The sequence below is a fragment of the Tinamus guttatus genome, unplaced genomic scaffold (genome assembly GCF_059628265.1).
Source record: "Tinamus guttatus ecotype Peru unplaced genomic scaffold, ASM5962826v1 Tinamus_guttatus_pri_ptg000075l, whole genome shotgun sequence".
In the NCBI taxonomy this organism is placed as follows: domain Eukaryota; kingdom Metazoa; phylum Chordata; class Aves; order Tinamiformes; family Tinamidae; genus Tinamus; species Tinamus guttatus.
In genome coordinates, this window is record NW_028288609.1 from 1,312,582 (window position 1) to 1,330,550 (window position 17,969).

Sequence of the window (17,969 nt, forward strand, 5' to 3'; positions counted from 1 at the left end):
TTAGAAAGGCCTTTTCTACAATTACACTTTAACAAAATATTTTATATATGCTATATTTTCTGTTAGAGATATATTACTATTAGAGATGGTTCAATAGCTGCTGGTAAAGTCTTCCTCATGCTTCATTCTACCACATGAAACAATGACAATCCTAATACTCAGACTAAGTTGAAAGCAGTTACACTTTCAGACTTCACAACTTGTTTCATGGTTTAAGATGGCTTAATCTATGAGCAACCTTTTTCTTCTAAAGGCTAACATAGGGTTTAAATGTTATATTACTATCATACATTACACAAAAGTCAGCTACTAAATCATATCAGAAGCAACTTGCTAGCTGTGGGCATCTCTTGTATATCGGGCAAATCTACATTTTACAGCAGCATTTGGGCATTGGTTCCTCTTCCAAACTTGTTAGCAATCAACAAGAGATTCCAGCTGCCTTAGAAAATATATACCTTCACACTCAATAAAAGGGTAAGTTCTCACGTGACTGGAAATTTAGATCATTCTACAGGATTCCCAGATAAAAGGAATTCAGGCTACTCATTATAAGTCTAAGCTGACAATCTGGTCTCCAATTGATAAAATCAGTGACAAGTACTGTGCTTGACATTTCCATTAAAAAGAAAAAAAGAGAGAAAAATCAAAAGTTCGTTAAAGAACCCAAAACTTTTAGCCACATCCCAGAACAGAAAGAAGCTGAGGAGCAGCCTGCTGCTGTTGCAGTGTTTAAGGAGTCTTCTCAGTGAAGGCGATTCCTCCCTTCACCAGGAAAATTCAGCATCTCTCACTGTACCAGCTACTGTTGTTGATCTGAAGCAATTCTGTTACCACTTGAACCATGTTGTTGTTGTGTTTCTTCAGCAGCTGCAGGTTTAACTGCCTGTCGCAGAACCCCATCTCACACAGACTGGACAGAAGAGCGGCAGTGTGCTCTTCTGTAACTGCAGGCTGCTTAAAACAAAAAGAAATTCGGAACGGTTTGCAAGTCTCTCCCTCAATGCATACTATGGGTTAGGCTACCCTACAAAGATCTTGGGGTGTAACAGGATAATCTCTGCAAATGACTTGTTTTTTTCCATCTGCAACTCATTTATGCTTCTAAAGCAACATTGATTTAGCGGGGAGAAGGGCATGTGACTATTAGATACAGTTATAGGAGCTAAGCCTTGTAAACAGGCTTTGGCCTATGAACAGTCTTTTTAAAATGAGTATTTAGTTTTACCTGCAGTACTCCTCAGCCAGTCTGATAAATAACTAAATAAATAAACAAAAGCACCACCACACACCACCCAATTTTAAAATTCCAAACAGCCACAGAGAATTCAGTGGAGTGCAGTGGTCTGTAAAGACATCCAACATATTGGAGAAGGATTAAAAATAGCGTTCCAAATTAAGGTTATTAAATCTAGTCCTGCTCAAGGCCAGAGAAGCTTAGTCTCTGCTCATTCTAACTCACAGATTACATCAAGAAGTAGGACTATATAGTTCAGTATTAAAAAATTCAAAAAGTATGCACCTGTAATTTAAAGGTCAGCACTTAGACCTCAGATTTACCTGTTCTGTAATGGGTGGCCCAGCAAATAGTGCTTTGTAGGCAGAGGCAGCAACGGACAAAGCTCCTTTAACCAGGCCTCCTGCAATGCTGCTTCCTTGGGGGTGTCTGCAGAGAAGTTCAGTATTAATTTACAGTCAGTAAAGTCAAATCAGAGTTACTTCTGTTAGGAGTCTTAGCCTGTTAAATATTCCAGCCTCTTAAATATTCTGCTCAGTGTTTTGTCTGCTTTATTCCTTCAGTCTCAGTGTTATCATTTCGTAGGACATCTTACCACATCCATATTTTAGGAATCCTGAGATTCAAGGGGGAAAAAAAAGGGTGTGCAGGACGACAGCACAGAATTTTGGGATTCACCTTTTGCTCACCAATTCTCATTATCTCTTGTTTGAGTAGGAAGTGAAATCTTTCTAGAATAGTCTTAAATAACACTATTAAAAAAAAAAAAAAGAGAGGGGAGGGCAGGGGGAAGGATGCACTTTCTCAAAAAAAATACCAGCTGTGAGATCTCTAAATAAGTGCCTTTTTCTGTACGCTTGTGTTAATTTCACAGTTCTTGTCTTAAAAGAGGAGCCACACAATAAACAGTAATTGTGAAAACAGCTCCAGTTTTATTACCTTGAATATTCTGAGCACTTTGGTTTACTAGTTCCATATCCAGAAGATCCTGGTCCACAACTGTCTTCACCTCTGGGTTCTAGCAGAGAATCAAATTATATGAACATGTACAGTTAATAAACCAAAGAGGCAATGTATGTGTGTGTCTATATATATATATGTTTATAGACACACACACACACTCCACACACACAAAGATGGAAAGGAGTAGATTCAGTCTACAATTAATACTTTCAAACAGTTATCTAAATGCAGACTAGATGCACAAGATTCTCACTAGTCAACAGTCAAAAGAATCCAAACAAGAAACAGTTTGGCCAATTAGTCAATGGTGTTTACTTTTAACATGAGATGAACTGCTGTCTGAGCTCCCAATGACTGCAGCAGCAGTTTAAACACAAGCTCACGAGATCCTTTGTTACTCTCCTCTCAAACAATTTCCCAAACATCTACAAAAGTCCCTGGGTAAAACCGGTAAAATTTCAGCATCTAGAGAAATCCTGAGCATTGTCACTGGGTTAGGTTTCTGCTTTCCCCAATAATTGAATACCAAATTCAAAACGAGATGCAAGGAACAGGCATGAAGAACAGACAGCTGTTGAGCACCATTAATACCTTCTCTTATTTGAAGAGGAACAGAAGAGACATCCTCTGAAGCTGATATGTTTGGTTCTTGGAAGCCATAATTCTGAGGAGAAGCAAGATTCCTGAGAAAATCAAGTACCACAATTACATATGTTTAAAACAAACATAGGGAATATACTTAGCTAAAGTCATGATCTGTAGGAAAAAAGATTCCCTCCCTCAGGTTCAGGTAATCAGCAAGTACCTTTTAAGAAGTTCCATGATTTAGTGCATTCACTCCAATATATACAATACTGTTTTTGTTGCAATAATTTCTATTTGGACACTAAGCTTAAGCACAACCATTTTACTCAGAGATTAAAATACATACACGTGTGCGTGCTGCACAGTGTCTGTGATCTCTGGAGGTACTTCAGCCAGTGTTTGTGAAGTTGTCAAAGTATCATTGATACTGTGGATCCGTGGCTGGCTTGCACCTTTTGGATTCTCTGCTTGTGTTTCAGGCTCTCCTGTTTTTTCCAAACTGGGCTGAGAAAGAGCAGAACTATACATGGACTCTCCTAAAGGACGGCTGGTGTCAAAACACTCAGGGAGAATAATGATATAATCCTCTGATGAAACCGAAGAGCCTTGACTTTGAACATCATCTGTAGCATCATCATCATCATCATTGTCAGTCTCACTACAGGTGCTTGCTTTCTTACCAGACAATGGGAGTTCCTCTGAAAATAGAAAAAAAAAAAAAGGTTAAATATTATAAAAAGAGCCCACTATTTTTGTGTAATAAAGAGTGTGCACTCCAGAATAAAAACAAACAAAAAGAGTAACTGTAAGCAACTGTAAGCCCTTGCTGATGGTGTTAATGGTATAATGTGAGGAGCAAGGCAGGAATGGAAAAAGAAGTAGATTTTCCTAATAAATTTAGGTAGCACTCACCCTACACTGAGAAGATGAAAAGAGTAGTCTTCAGCTCCTGAATCCCATACATCAAAAGCAGTTCATGGTAAGGAGTACTCTGAAGCAACATGCTCAAAATATGGAGACACCAGCGGTGCATAAGAGTATGAGCACTTATCTGAACACTTCACTAGAACCTTGTGTCTCAATTCCACTATGTAACACAAAGCTGCTAGAATAGCTACATGTTCAGAGTACTGATACCAGCTTTCTGATGCAGTAATGACGATCGATTTTCTAGAACAGTGTCAGAGATCTTTTTGCACTTTAATTTACTGCAGTCTCTGTTATCGGTTTTATCTTGCATTCAAAGAGAGACTACATCTTGATCCAATTTACTTACCACACTCATTTTCTCTCATTGCCTCCAAATAATGGATCTTCACTTCTTTTACTTCTTTTTTGGAAGTGTAACTAGTTTTTATCCTAGGAAATTCTTCACTTATCACATTACAACTGAAGGCATTGTCTAGTGTTTGCAAAGAGTCTAAAACAAACAAAACAAATACCCCACACAATTAAAATATCACTATCTGCTCTGCAAGACAATTTGCAACAAAGTGCTGCAAAAAGAGTAAAATAAGGCCACAGAGGCCAACTATTAGTACCCACTCTGCACAGGTTTCCGTTGTGGGGGCTTATGGTCAGGTGCAGCATCCAGGGTTAGAGAGCGAATTACAGTTTCACAGACAAACTGAGTCCCACTCATGTCTTCTTCCCCTTCCTCCTGGTTCAATGTCTGCTCAGCTCTCATTTTCACCATGCAAGTATCAGCAGTAAAGCAGGATTCAGTCAGTCCTGTGAAAGAGAAAGTGACAGATGAATGGCACTGCAAGTCAGTGTAAACAACAAGACTTTTTCCTCAACCTGCCTTTCCTGCAAAAAGGTTAACTCCAATCTGTCTTACTTTCTTCTCACAATTCAAACCTTTCAAGTTAAATGTTAAAAAGTACTGAGACACAGGGAAGTCAGAGCTGAGTGTTTGAATATAACCCAGTGTACAAACCACAAAGAACAAATTTTCAATCAATTATTTCAACATTTCTAGCAAAGAAACTTTTTTTTTCTTCCTCTGAATTCAATTGTATTGGGCTTCAAATTCTACAGACAAAGAAGTGGTAGAGACTGCATAATGAGCCGAGTAAGATCTATTTGTTTTTCCAGGGAGGGTGGAGGGGAAGAGAAATCAAGATTAAAGAAACTGCCCCACAGGAATTAGAATTATTTCTGTAAGTAAATCAAACCAAAACAGAGTCATGACACCCTCCTCCTCCCCACTCCCCACTGATTACTGCTTACCAGGCAGTGGTTTAAATCCACTCCCCTCATTCTCCTCCTCTATCTGACCTAAGCCAGGTTTCTCCAGCAAAGGGTTATCATGTGGCAAAGGAGACATGCATGGAGTCATGTCTGAAAAACAAAGGCAGCAAAAATATTTGGCACTAAAGGAGTAGGAACCTTCCTTCTCTCTTCCAGGAAGCAACCTTTCAGGAAGCTTTTGATTTTTAGGAATATTTGCTCCAATACAGAAGAAATACAGTCACTTTACAAGATACTTTTGGTGAAATTGATGACTTGCTTTATATTACATTAGCTGAGTGAAGAAAACAGCAGCCTTACTCATTAACTGGGATCTTACGATCTTGATGAGAATGTGGAAAAAAATATGAGGACCCACGAAGTATCTCCTTGAGGGGCTGCAGCAAGGATTAAAATGGAAAGACAAATGGGGAATTGGGAGGGCACTTGTTCTAGCCTGAAGCACAAATAAGTCTTTTGTACAAATAAGCTCATCTGTTCACAGAACGAACAGTAACAAAAAAGTAAAGACAGGACCCCAGAGTATCAGAAGGTCCTTACCAACTGGAGTATTGTGTGGCACTCGCTCCAACTCCTGGACAATATTAATATCCAGTAGCTCAAATGACAGCAAATCCTATAGAAAGAAATCCCACACAGTTCTTAATTAGTATATCCTGAACTGGAATCCCATCTGGTTCTTCCCTGTATTAGATCATATTACCTTACTCTATTTTGTTAGGTACTTGGCATGATTTCAGCCAGAGGGCAGTTTGCTGCAGACGCATTTACATCATAGAAAACAGTATACAGGCTGAGCCATGAAGAGTGAAAACCACAGTATTCCCTTGGTAAGGGTTACAGAAAGACCCAAGGCAGCAATTCATCAGGGAAGGTTGTGCAGGACAGAAGATTCTGAGTACAGCGCCAGTCATTTGCCAGCACTGATTCAGGGACACTTCTACTACGTAAAATGCAATATACTATCCCAGAAGCAAAGAGTAGCTATTCTAAAGCTCAATCTATGTTTACGAATGATTAGGTACCTAGATATCAAAACCAAGATGCAATGAGCATTTGTTTTATCTCTACCTGAATTCTAATACTTTACCTGTGCAGTGAGGAGATCAACTGATGGAATATAAAATTCTCTCTCATTTGACAAATTTCTCATCTTTAAAGGAATATTTGGTAGAGGTATTTCAGCCTGCTCCACGAGATCACCCACCAGCTGAGCACCTGCTTCTCTCCTCAGGGATGCATTCTGCAAAAGCAAAGAGTATCCTAGAGCATGTTGGGCAGATGGCGAATAAAAGTTACATGAAGTGTGAGCATTGTACATAACATAAGTAACTTGAAAAGACTTAATGCATTTTAGAGCCATAAGGACAAGACTCAACACAGTGAAGATCATCACTGCAACATTGCAGACTGATCAAACAACTAGATAAGTGGCTGAATAGGACTCTGATAACCAATCCTATGCCTGTCAAAGGAAGAACTGCTATCTCAGAACTTACTACTGAAGGCAGTGTTTTTCTTTTCTACAGAGAATAGAAACAAATCATTAAAGGAATTCCAAAAGATCAATAAGGAACAGCCACTGCACTGAACAACATAAACTGCTCCTTCTACTAGACAATACAGTGCAGGTTGAGATACTTGCCTGCTCGCCACTGGAAGCTTTATCCTTTTGACGGGAATCAGAATCCTTGCAATTGTTCTCTAGAGGGTCAGTAGCTGGGGAGGGATCCACAACAATACTGCACCAGATCCTCGGCCCAAACTGTTCCCCTCTGTGTGACAGTCTCCAGTGAGATGTGTAGATTCCTTCTATATTAGGAGCCACAAACTCGACTGAAACAGTTCCTACTTGTCCTGATGGCAGGGATGGTACCAACACATCTTTTTTTTCAGAAGATGCCAAAGTCAAATTTCCCCACATAAGTTTCAGCTGGAATACAGAGAAAAAGAAAAGGAAGCTTTCCAACAGCTTCTCTTCTGCGTGCTCAGTACTGTATGAGGCCTCTCAGCAGAAAAACTGAAATGCTCCTTAATCCCTGAAGTTCACATAGAAACTTTCAGTTTCCCACATTAGTTATAGACCCTGTAGAGTGAGAAGATACCCATCTACCAATAGGAACTTGATCCACACTCCAGGAAGAAAGGCTTCTTGGAAGTCAGGAATGCAAGCCACCCATTATAACAAGGTTAAACAATAACATTAAAACAGCACTAAAAGACCTTTTCAGATACTCTTGATTGCTTCCCTCCTATGCATTCCTAAGACAATATATTCACAGAATCACAGAATGGTTGAGGTTGGCAGGGACCTCTAGAAATCATCTAGTCCAACCCCCCTGCTGCAACGGGGACAGCTGGAGCATGTGGCACAGGGCAGCATCCAGGTGGGATAGGAAGATCTCTGGAGAAGGAGACTCCACAGCCTCTCTGGGCAGCCTGTGCCTGGGCTCTGGCACCCTCACAGCGTAAAGAAGCTCTCTCACACAGAAGCTTCCTGTGTTTAAAATTGTACCCATTACCCCTTGGTCCTATCATTGGCCACCACTGAGAAGAGTTTGGCCCCATCCTCTTTACATCCTCTTCTCGGGTATTTATACACATAGATAAGATCCCCCCTCAGTCTTTTCTTCTACAGGCTACACAGGCCCAGCTCGCTTACTCTTTCCTCATCAGATAGATGCTCCATATAGCTCTATGCTAAACCCTTCTCTAGAGATTTCACACCCTTCTTATACTGGGGAGCCCAGAACACCACACAACATTACCCTGGAATTAACAAGCCAAGTGAAATCACGATCTTAAACTCTCAAAACATACCAACTTCATCTTCCCAAATCTATTTAATGTTTAAAAGCAATAGCAAAGGAAAGATACCTTTGTATCTGAGCTCCATTCTACATTACCAGTATTTTTCATTCGCCAGTGTTTGATAAACTTTGTCCCTGGCTGCAAGTGAGTCCCATCTGGCAAATTCTCATCCACAAATACTGCACTCAATGTTGGTACAACTGCTTGGAAGGGTTGGCTAGAACTGGGATGGGAGAATGGGAAATGAAGAAAAAACAAACAAGAGCTTAGCGTCTTTTGCAGGTATTTCACCAGCTAAAATGGAAGAAATTTAGTTTGTCTTCTTCAGTCTGTAGTACAGCTTCAAAATGAACTTTTTTTGCTACTCCTTCCATCATAACTGTAAATATTGCATCCTACTTTGTAATATGTGTTCTTCCAGATGAGCAAATGTTGTCTTGATGTGTTTAAGCAATTAAAGCACTCAAGATCCAGAGAGAAGAGTTCACACTGCAGTTGATTTTATTTTTACAGCACTTTGGCCTATATTCAGCAATGAAGAACTTCATTTTTTTCCAATCTGAACAGTGTTTGCTTTTATAGAGAAACTAGTGTGATTGACTAGTCTAACAGGGGATTTTTTCATTTAAACTACAAAAGCTGGCAGGTGCCTGAGGAGCCACAGTCAAAACTAGACATTAAATTGTCATTCCTTACTAAGAGTTTTTATCCATTTTTGATAGGCAGGTTCAAAACTCAATGCAGCTCAGGAAATACGAGCAAATTTAGCAGTGCCCAAGTTCATATTGACTTTGTTCCTGTAATAGTTCTGTTCAGTTGACAGAAAGCAAAAACAGCAGTTTTAACTTCTCCATATGTATGAATAAATCTAATGTTACTTTGAATCTCAAAGGTCCTAATTGGAAGAGATGAATTAAAGAAGTTGTACAAGTTTGACCTGTACATTCGTAAAACTAAATAGATGAAAAAATGTAGTCTGACTTGAACAAAAGGCTGTTTTCTAATAAATCACAACCTCAGTTCATCAGAAAACACCCAGACAAGCACACAGGTATACCTGACTTGGAAAGGAAATAATTAGGAAGACAGGCTCTTTAAAATCAGCAGTAACTTTCATTTATACTGTGTGTGACAGCATATGTGCATATATAAACTTGGGCAGAACCCCTTCCTCCTGTGTCTGCAGAAACCTGTTTAAGTTTCCGGTAATAAACATCAGCTGCTTCCTTTGTTCATCCCATACACTTCCCAGGAAAAACCTTCCACCCGTCAAAACTCACTTAAAGAAATTTTTCATTGAGTGCAATCACAACCGATACTTTAAATGAGTGACTGATCTCATGTTCTTCCCTCTGTTACTTTAACTAGGTCGCATCATTTCTCAATGTAGCTTAAAACAAACAAACAAACAAACCCACTCAGATAGCATCCCTTACATGAAGGGCTGGAGACTCTCACTCTTCAAAATAGGTGAACCACTGGTTTCCAAGACATTGACAGAGTTCCACAGATGAATTTTCCTGTGCAATTTGAGCTGCTTTTTGAGCTCTCGAACCTCTGCCTTTCGTTGTTTCTTCTCTGCTCGTAATCTTTGCTTTTCTGCCTTCAGAAATCTTTTGTCCATCTGCTTCTGAAGCCTGTAGAGAAAGTAAGCCACCTAGTTACAGAATACCAAGTTGATTAGAATTTAACCACAGCCAACACATTCTTCATCTCAAGCAGAAGATGTCAGGGAGTGTCTCATGCTTCTAGACTGGATATTTATGATTTAAAAGAATAACTTCAAAATAGTGAAGATACTTAGATATGACCTCAGTGAAAGCAAACTTGAGGACAAATTAGTATACACTGCTCAAAGAAACAGAAGCAAAAAAGTCTGCAGCCTCTCCTATTCCACACAAAGCTCTACTACACAAAATAACTATCTATTTTCTTGAACTTCTGCAATCTATAAGGTACCATCACTATTTTCAGCCACTCACACTACATTTTCAGAGCACCATTACCATTTCTTGCAGTTCTCTCTAGATCTAGATCCATTAGAAAACACCAACAATACCACACACCATCCACACAGATCACCACCCCGACTACAGGTGTTTCCCCTTTGCTATCAAGATAACCTTGACATTAACTCGTGCCACCATTTACCTAACTTGCTCGAGAGTAGCAGGGAGGCGAGGTGAAACCTGTGCAAGGCTGCAGTTCTCAGCAATACACAGTACAGGTCTTCGAAGTTTTAACAAAACATGATTGGGATCGTGAGCATATGTTCCGGCTTCACACTGTTCGCAGATGCTGTAAGCTGGACAAAGGCTGCAAAGCAGGGAAGGGAAAAGATTGCTAAGAGATAGACAAAATTAGTGCACTAAAGAGACATAAGGATAATTAACCCAAGAAAAACTCCGTATCAAACCATCACTAATTAGTGACCAAGTGAAATAGAAGATGGGTCTCAGATGGATCATCAGTATCTGGAACCTCTCTTGTCAAAGCTGCAAAACAGTACCCATCTTCTTGAAGACACACTTTATGTGACTGATAATGTTGTTCCTATAAAGGTTACAAGGCATACTGAAATCCAGTGCCAAAAACAACATTATATGGAAAAAAAAGTGTCAACTGAAGCTTTCACCTGTTTTTCAGAGATATAAGCAAGTAGTACTGCAGGAACCGGTAAGAACAGCTTGTGTTCTGTTGCTAATAAAAATATCCAAAGGAAAATCCCTACCGGCATCCTGGTCACTGCTGCTGCCTAGTCTCGAAGGAGTTATCCTTATAGCAATCGCCTCATCCAAACAAAACCTGACTTCAGATGCCTCACTTAAGAACTATGTTTTAATAAATAATTAGTAATTAACAACAGGCAACGTACTGAGGTATGCTGTTTTAATCTCAATGATAGGTAGAGCTAAGTAATTTTTTTTAATGTTTGCTGTAAGAAGTTGTCCCCCACACACACTGTTTTTCCCCCTGAAGTTGACTGAACCAACTGAAACATTTTTCTTTGCAATTAGAACATTAGCATAAATGAAAAAAGTAAGATTTTTTTCAGGACATAAAAGTGTTAAAACAAAAGAGTTCTACATTATTGTAACATTCACATTTAATAAAAGCAGTATCAATCTTTCCCTTATCTATGTAAGAGCTGATCACAACAATTGAAAACATAATCTATTTATGAAACAGGGGTTCCGAAATGTGCATCATAGTGTACAGATGAGCCATACGGAAATTTATGACACCAAGAGAGTTTCCCAAGTTCTCACTCGCACGCCTTAGGTATTAGATTTCCCACAGAGCCGTCTCCTACAGGATTTTACCTGCACTGATAGCGGACTCCCACGATTCGCGCCTGGCAGTTGCAGCAGGAGATCAGCCAGTCACACTGGCCGTCGTTCCCTGTCTGGGGCTCTGATGCAGGAGATGCTGCTGTAGCGGCGCTCTCAGAATTATCCGGAGGTTGACTGTGACAAAGAAGCTTCTCATATAGCTTCTGCTCAAGTTTCTCAACAGTTTCCTTAACTACCTGTTCCCTGAACTTAAAAAAAAAAAAAAAAAAAAGTCATGAATGGGACTTTCCCACAGAGCTTCAGAAATCAGACTGCATGGCCCCCAATCTGCTGCTTCATAATTCTTAGAGCTGTTCAGAACCCCATCCCCTGCAACACACTTCAGATCAAACTGAACAAGAAAACTCTGGGGAAAGAAAAAAGTTAAACGCACCATCATACGTGTAAGTTTCAATGAGTCACTAGCTGATTAATTCTTATCATCCTTAGAAAGTTGCTTCTTGGCCTGTGATATGTATTAGCTGCCCAAAACAAATTAACACCCATGTCTTATCACCCTATAAGTCTTGCTCATTGGCCTCCTGAAAAGTATTTTCCTAAAGCTAACCATCAGGAAAAGTCAGGTCATTAAATGCTGTGTTTTAAATCTCAGGAAGCCTTAAGTATGAGCATTACCCTGCTGGAGCTGGTCAAACAAGACCCTCCAAAAGCAACACCTTATTTCATGCTCTGTCTCATGATGAGTTATATATAGTTGTCTGGAATACAACATGAATTCTAGTACAGGAATTTTAAAACATCAAATGGAAGAACGTCTAAAACTACTTCAGCCTTTTCTAAAGATAAACTACTGAAGACTACATTCAAAACCATTAAGTGCATAAATAACAATCCAGATTTGACAAGGAATTTCATGTATCAATTTTTATTTTTACAGTAGCATCTATACTTTAAGACAGCATCTAGTGCATGTCTGACTTCCATTTACCTCCACAAAAGCCACAGGATTAGATGCCTAAATGCACTTTAAGAACTTTCCCACAATGTGATCAGCTGTATGAAGTCAAGCATCATGAATATCTCTTCTACCTGTTATCTCTTATGCAACCCTTTAAGAACACTAAAATCCAGAAGAAAATACACTTACAGTTTCCAAGTAGCTAGTAAACCATTCTGGAGGATTTTCATTTTTTCTTCCTTTTCTATTGCGATTCAACTTTTGCTGGGAGGGAGGAGAAAATAGTCACAAATGGTCAGCATGTAAAGCTGCAAAGAAATCAATACAGCAAGTAACCCCTTTCAAATAGGGGAAGGCTACTTGAGGGAAGAGCTAACAGCACTTTCAGTTTTCAGGAGAACAGTGGAAAACCCACACAATCAAACCACTAGGGTTGTCCTGAAAGATTTCTGCCTTACTAGCATTTGGGGGGAACTACATATCAAAGCCCCCAAAAAATAAAGCAATCAAGAAATTACCAGTTGGCAATCAGGGCTTCAGGAGTCTGTTTTGTTTTGTGAAATACCAAAGAACAGCCAGTATTAAAGAATCCGCATTTCTAAATGCTGCATTAAAGCATCTTATTTCAGACATTCCATTTTGCTACCTTCAATCAGTACAGATAGCTACAAATCAAGACCATGTTCTGAACAAAGTTTTCATGTATGGGTAAAGATGATAACCAGTCTATGAAGTTATAATAATTCATAATTACTTTTTAAAAAAATGAGTACGTAGTTCAGCTCTGCATCCTACCTGATTTGTCACCTTCTTTTCATTTTTTGTCTCCTCCTCTAAGCCTGGAGCTATCATGGAATTGCACGGGAGAGATTTCCTCCTGTCTTTAAGAAATGCTTCCGATACAGCATTTCCATGCGGTTGCAAAGGACAAGAATATGAGGTTCCTTCGGGAGAAAGGTTTCCTTCGTACACATTCATCTGGAGTTGATTTCCTTGTTTAACTGCAATCTAAACGAACAGTGCATGATAACGCTCTACTTTCTCCAATTGCATGTAAAATACAAAATTATTTTAGAATGCAACACTACTGAAGAAACTGGGAAGAAAAAAAGAGTAACCTGTCAAATTAGAGTCCACTGACACTTTATTCTACCTTTTTTTTAACTATACATTCGCTTACTAGAAAGTTTATGGTAAGTGAAAAGTTAATTAGGGAGATATTCTGCAGGACTTAAGTCCATAATGAAGCTGTTTATATAAGCCAGTAAACAGAACTTTTGTCCAGAAATTCGTAAGTAAAAGTTTACTGTAAAATTTTTCAAATGATTTTCTGATTAGAAATTCAGAGCATGATCAAAAACTCTGAAAATATTAACACTGATAATTAATGTTCAAGAGAAATGCATTTCTTATTTGGCCTACATTTAACTAACTAAGCATTCCATCAATGGCATTTTTATTGCCTGAAAGTACAAAGCTAGTTTTTCTCTGCCAATATTTTTAAAGGGAACCTGTAAGAGTCCAATTATCTTCAAACGTGAAGGCTTTACTATTTAAGCATTTGAGAAAATCAGTCACTTTTCCAATGAATTGTGTGTTTATTGACCTTAAATCATAACCATCTATCGAACTGATTCATACAAACCAAATTAGTCTGGATGGGGGAAAAATATATTTAAAAGGTCAAAGAGGCCAGTTACCTTCAGAGCTTCTTCATATTCCTCTAAAGAAAAACAAAGAAAAGTGATTTTTTCCATCTTACATAATACATGTAATTTCAGCACATGATATTTGGGAAACCTTAAACTGAGGAATATCTTTCATTCTTTATTTCATCCTTAGCTTTAGCGTTGAACAGTTTACAAAGGTAAGATATAGGGCAATAGGCAAGCATGCGTTAACAGTCTACAGATTTAGCATTCTATTCAGCTATTCTTCATTAAAAATAAAAATAAAAATCACTTCCTATGGATCAAAATCCCTTTCCTCTGAAAGGCTTTGACTCCCAGTCCTACACAAAACCCAGTTAGCCAACAAGCATCTTGTCTACTTCTTCAAAAGCCTAAATACTTAAGGTCTATTTATGAAACCGATTTTGGTTTAGGAAAGTATTAGCTCACCTTTGCTATTCACAGAGACCTGCAAAGAGAAAAAGCAGTAAGAGCCACTGATACAACTTCTGCAATTCCTTTTAAAGATTAATGTGCTTTCAAGATAAATCTACTTTTAGACAGTTTCTAACACACCACTTCTATCTTCTGTCCTATTTAACACTAATAGGTGTTAAGTAGTTATTGATATTTCCCCTTAGAGAAAAAAAGAAAAAATTGCTATTGCCACAATTTAGAACTATGAATCAAACAGCAGAAGGCAGATTTATTTAAAAAAAAAAAAAAAACAGACATAATGTTTCATTTCAGAGCTATGTTCTGAACTAAATCTCTAAATAAACAGACTATCAGCTGGCAAGGTCATGCCAAGCAGGAAGTTACTCAACGAGGACAACTAGAAGTAACCAATTTCCTTTCTGAGTCAGTAATCTGCTTGGAGATTACAGCATTGAAAGAAAACAAGCAGAGGATTTGATTACACCAGATCTCCAATGTAAACATATGCAAGTGATAGGTCACCTACATTTTTCAGGGGAAAGAGTATAGATTGAAACAACAAGGCTTTGCTATGGCGGTGAACAGCAGCAGCTACAACCACCTCATTCTGGCAGCACGCACAAACAAAACAAACACACCTAACAGAAGCAGCCCTTCCTCAGGGCACATGAAACCACTGGTGCTTTCTACTGGGCTGCAGTGGTAGGAAAGAGGAGCAATAAAACAGTCTTTGCAACTTAAAGAAAGAATTCTCTTGTCCATTCTCTTCTCAAATGGACAAGAAAGAATCATCTCTAATCCGCAAAACCTAAACTCCTGAAAGATCCAGTACAAACTATAAAGCAGCAAAAATGCTCACACAACCAGCCATGTTTTGGTATGCACAGGAAAACATTACATACCTCATCATTATCCTCATCAACATATTTGATCTGAATGTTGTTCAAATCAAATGAAACCTTCACCTGCAAGTAAAAAAAACATGCAATCAGAAAGAACTACGGCAGTTCTCAGTTAAAAATGATTAACAGGGAAGACGGCTTAACCCTCCAATCACTTCAGTTTCAGTTGAAATAAACGTTTTTACTAGAAGTATTTTTCTGAAGACCAACAACACTGTCCCCTACACTTGGCTTCCAACCTTTACTTTCTGTAACAGAAGAAATAAGCTTTTCTTTCCTCTCCCCTCCCCTCCCCGACGCCTTCTCTAGTTAATATTTACCCCCCCAAAATCAGGAGCACCCAATAACCTTTCCATTTTAGGAAAGCTTGCTCACGGTTATTGAACTCAGTCATGATAAACATTCCAATCCACAGCGGCTAGAGCCAATAATCCTTGAACACTAACTTTTACACAAAAGACTACCTCAAAGATGATGAACTGCCTTATTTCACAAACCTATTTGTGTTTTGAAAAACTAGGATCAAATCAAACACCAAAAAGTGCAGAGTTGTTCATTCTATTACTTGCTGGGTGATGTGCTCTCTCTCTCTCTCTCTATACATATATGTATGAACATAAAACACATTACGCATTTATGAATGAGAACAAGCTATTTCTGTATTTTGCATTAGTAGGAAGATTCAACAATATCAGGCGAGCTGTATGAAAAGGCAATTATTTCTCTATGTTGAATAAGCCTTTGAGACTCATAAGTGCCTTTACATGATTTATATATACAAATCGTATTTTTCTCCTCAAAAAAAAAACTGTCTGAAAGAATGCTACATATGAGATACGTTCTGCTAGCCCGGATCTAAAAGGAGGCCACTAACAGCCTTACAGGATTAACAAATGGTGGGACTTACACAGAAGCATGTGAGTACAACAGAGTAACTACCATCATCACGGAATTTGTGCTACAGTCAAACTCTTCCAAAATTATACCTGCTACATTAGAATCAAATTAGAGATTAGAACCAAAAAAAAGTAATCTTCCAGCTTTCTCTACACTGAGTTTTTAAGATCAGCTTGGGGCACAAGCCATTCTAGAACGAGACGCCTACTAATGCTGTACATGTTTAACAGTACAGTTAGAAAGAGGAAAAAACAGATTCTCCCCTCCTACTTCAAGGCAATGCATTTGCACAGCAGTGTAGACAGACTCAGTGGTACTTCCTTGGGCAGAGGAGGCCACAGCAGGAAACCACTCTTGGAACAAGCACACACTGACTCTGGCACTACAGAAGATTAAGGGTCACACCATGTTCACACAGCAACTTCTTCAGCTTTGATGCCATTACAATGCCAACTAGTTCAAGCATTCCTGCAGGATCTACTTGCCCCCAAGGACATTCCAGGAGAACTAGAACCAGTTCTGCATGATTGAAATACAACAAAAAACAAATGTGCGATACAGTTCAGACTCTGAAAACAATTAATACCCAACGCAGGAACTTCTGATGAGATACGGTGAACACATTTGCTACAAGCAACAAAAAAAAAAAGTACTAAAGCCTCTGAAGATGCAATTTTGAGAAGTAAAAAAAAAAAAAGCTACTACAGATACAAAATTGGAAAAAAAAATTACTGTAACTTTCATATAACTATCGATTACAACATCAATATCACCCCACCCCGATGAGCTACCACCAAACAGCAATAGCATTAGCATTACCATTCACACAGAAACTCTTTGGAATAGCTATCTAGCACACAATAAGCAGAGCTAATGTCTCAGGGTGCGTGACCTACTAAGAGAATAAACAACCATATCAACACAGTGCACGTAGGAAACCAGGAAGCAAGGAAGAAAAATAACATTTATTAGCAACTCGGTGTCCAGGAAAGCAAAAGCAAGTCTTTATAAGGGTACTTGATAAGAAAAGGAAAATGTTTTTCACCATACCTGCCTTAATGCAGAGGGGAAAAAAAAATAGAAAGACCCGTAGAGGCAAGAGCAGAGAAGTTATTTAGAGTGAAAGAGCCCCCGAACTAGGTATCTGCGAGGGCACCAGAGAGACAAGCGGCTCCCCCGCCAGAGGGGTCGCTCCGCAGCGAGCGGCGCCCCACGGCCCCCCGAGCGCGGGGCAGGGCCCGGGCCGCGCTCCCGCTCACCATGGCCTCCACATCGGCCCACGTCGTGCGCCGCGAGTCCGACACGAGGAAGCTCCGGGTCTCGCCGCGGCAGCTCACGCGTAGATCCACGTGCGGCTCCATGCGCGGCCCTGCGACGGGAGCAGCGCGTCAGGCCGGAGCAGGCCGCTCCGCTGCCCGTCGCCGCGGCGGCCCTAACATGGCGGAGCGGCCACCGAGTCGCCGCGCCGCCATTGGCCGCCGCGCCTGCCACCCGCCCGCCCCGTGTTCCTCATTGGCCAAGGGGGCGGGACGGAAGCGCTGGAACCAAAACAATAAACAGACGCCGGGCCCCGCGGCGGCGGCAGCGACACTCACGGCGGAGGCGGCCGCGGCCCCTGCCCGCCCGCGCTGCCGCTGCCGCCGCCGCCCGGGGCGCCCTGCCCGCCCCGCCCCGCCCCTCCCCAGCGCGGCCGCCCGCGCCCCCGCGCTCTACCGGCCGCTGCGCCGGCCCCCGCGCGGTGACGTCAGCGAGCGCGAGAATGACGTGGAGCCGCAGAGCCAATCAGCCATCCCCTCCCCACACCGCCCCTCGGAAGTGCTACGCGGCGGGAAGGAACCAATAAGAGCGCGCGCTCGGGGCACGTGCAGCTCTTGTGGGGTGGCATTGGCTGCCTCTGCGCGCTGGTTTCCTAGGCGATGGAAAGGGCGCGAAGAGCCGCGCAGCCAGGGCCGCGCTGGGCTC

At 40.4% G+C, this 17,969-nt stretch overlaps 1 protein-coding gene across 1 annotated transcript; it reads right to left on the reverse strand.

Moving 5' to 3' along the window:
- Positions 1-627: 627 nt before the first annotated feature.
- Positions 628-17,386, reverse strand: NBR1 (NBR1 autophagy cargo receptor). The gene is made up of 21 exons (XM_088519904.1): positions 17,267-17,386; positions 15,111-15,173; positions 14,221-14,239; positions 13,801-13,823; positions 12,896-13,108; positions 12,290-12,364; positions 11,173-11,390; positions 10,001-10,165; positions 9,286-9,486; positions 7,916-8,072; positions 6,684-6,971; positions 6,129-6,281; positions 5,579-5,654; positions 5,018-5,128; positions 4,331-4,516; positions 4,062-4,205; positions 3,132-3,483; positions 2,792-2,883; positions 2,177-2,255; positions 1,561-1,666; positions 628-957 (listed from the first exon to the last, which is right to left on the reverse strand). Exons 1-21 carry the CDS (start codon positions 17,366-17,368, stop codon positions 781-783), a joined length of 3,000 nt encoding a protein of 999 aa, XP_088376030.1. The 5' UTR covers positions 17,369-17,386; the 3' UTR covers positions 628-780.
- Positions 17,387-17,969: the final 583 nt, after the last annotated feature.

Bases quoted from the DNA above. Each gene is read 5' to 3' on its own strand.
- NBR1 (XM_088519904.1), bottom strand. From the start codon at position 17,368: ATGGAGCCGCACGTGGATCTACGCGTGAGCTGCCGCGGCGAGACCCGG. The intron at 6,972-7,915 runs GTATCTTTCCTT...TCTGTATTCCAG, and splicing joins AATGGAGCTCAGATACAAAG to CTGAAACTTATGTGGGGAAA. The intron at 6,282-6,683 runs GCAAGTATCTCA...TTGCTTTTGCAG, and splicing joins AAGCTTCCAGTGGCGAGCAG to AATGCATCCCTGAGGAGAGA.